Consider the following 839-nt stretch of genomic DNA (forward strand, 5'->3'; position numbering starts at 1 on the left):
CTAATATTTATATTTTATTTCAGCTTTATTTCAATTAACAAAAATGTTTTAATATAGCTGTGGTTTCAGTTAACAATAATAATAACGTACACTGTGAGGATTTGAATATGTCAGTGCTCTCTCTCTGTGTTGCAGGGAGGTCAATGGTAGCCTGCGACCTCTGCCCCAGTGCAGTGTGGATACTGGGATGGGTTTAGAGCGACTGGTGACTGTACTGCAGGGGAAACGCTCCAACTATGACACAGATCTTTTCACACCTCTATTGTCCGCCATCCACCAGGTCTCTAACCTTCATTTAACCTTTTACAGGAATAATATTGCAGGTTCAGTACAAACCAAACCACATTATCTCTGTTGTTTGTTCATGTAGTGCTCCAAGGCTCCTGCATATCAGGGCAGGACCGGAGAGGCTGATGTGGGTCAGGTGGACATGGCCTATCGGGTCTTGGCCGACCACATTCGGACACTCTGCGTGTGCATCGCTGACGGAGTTTACCCAGGCATGACAGGCGCTGAGTGAGTTTGACTTCATTGAAGTACGCAGAGTCATTTAAAGGATAAAATTCATGCAATATGCCCTCTTTGTGATAGGCTAGTGTTGAGGCGTATCTTGAGACGTGCCGTAAGGTTTTCTACAGAAGTGCTGCAGGCCCCTGAGGGTGCGCTGGCAAGCCTGGTGCCTACTGTAGCTCATATACTGGTGAGATGATTCAGAGCCTGCCAAATTATTACAGCCATCACTGCATTGTGTCTGAAGTTTAATTTTTCCTCTTTTCTCAGGGTGATGCCTATCCTGAGCTGCACACAGAGTCTGAGAGGGTAAGCATGTTCGAGAAGCA

At 45.9% G+C, this 839-nt stretch overlaps 1 protein-coding gene across 1 annotated transcript in view; it reads left to right on the forward strand.

The window, feature by feature from the left end:
• LOC107580292 (alanine--tRNA ligase, mitochondrial-like) overlaps positions 1-827 on the forward strand; it is a gene marked incomplete at its 3' end in the record, with an annotated part of 2,405 nt that extends 1,578 nt beyond the window's left edge. The window contains exons 3-6 of the mRNA XM_016266016.1: positions 136-280; positions 371-516; positions 592-700; positions 781-827. Coding sequence (XP_016121502.1) covers positions 136-280; positions 371-516; positions 592-700; positions 781-827 — 447 coding nt within the window. The remainder of the gene's footprint in view (positions 1-135; positions 281-370; positions 517-591; positions 701-780) is intronic.
• Positions 828-839: the final 12 nt, after the last annotated feature.

Source organism: Sinocyclocheilus grahami, unplaced genomic scaffold (assembly GCF_001515645.1).
Source record: "Sinocyclocheilus grahami isolate Dianchi unplaced genomic scaffold, SAMN03320097.WGS_v1.1 scaffold29981.1, whole genome shotgun sequence".
Taxonomy (NCBI): Eukaryota; Metazoa; Chordata; class Actinopteri; order Cypriniformes; family Cyprinidae; genus Sinocyclocheilus; species Sinocyclocheilus grahami.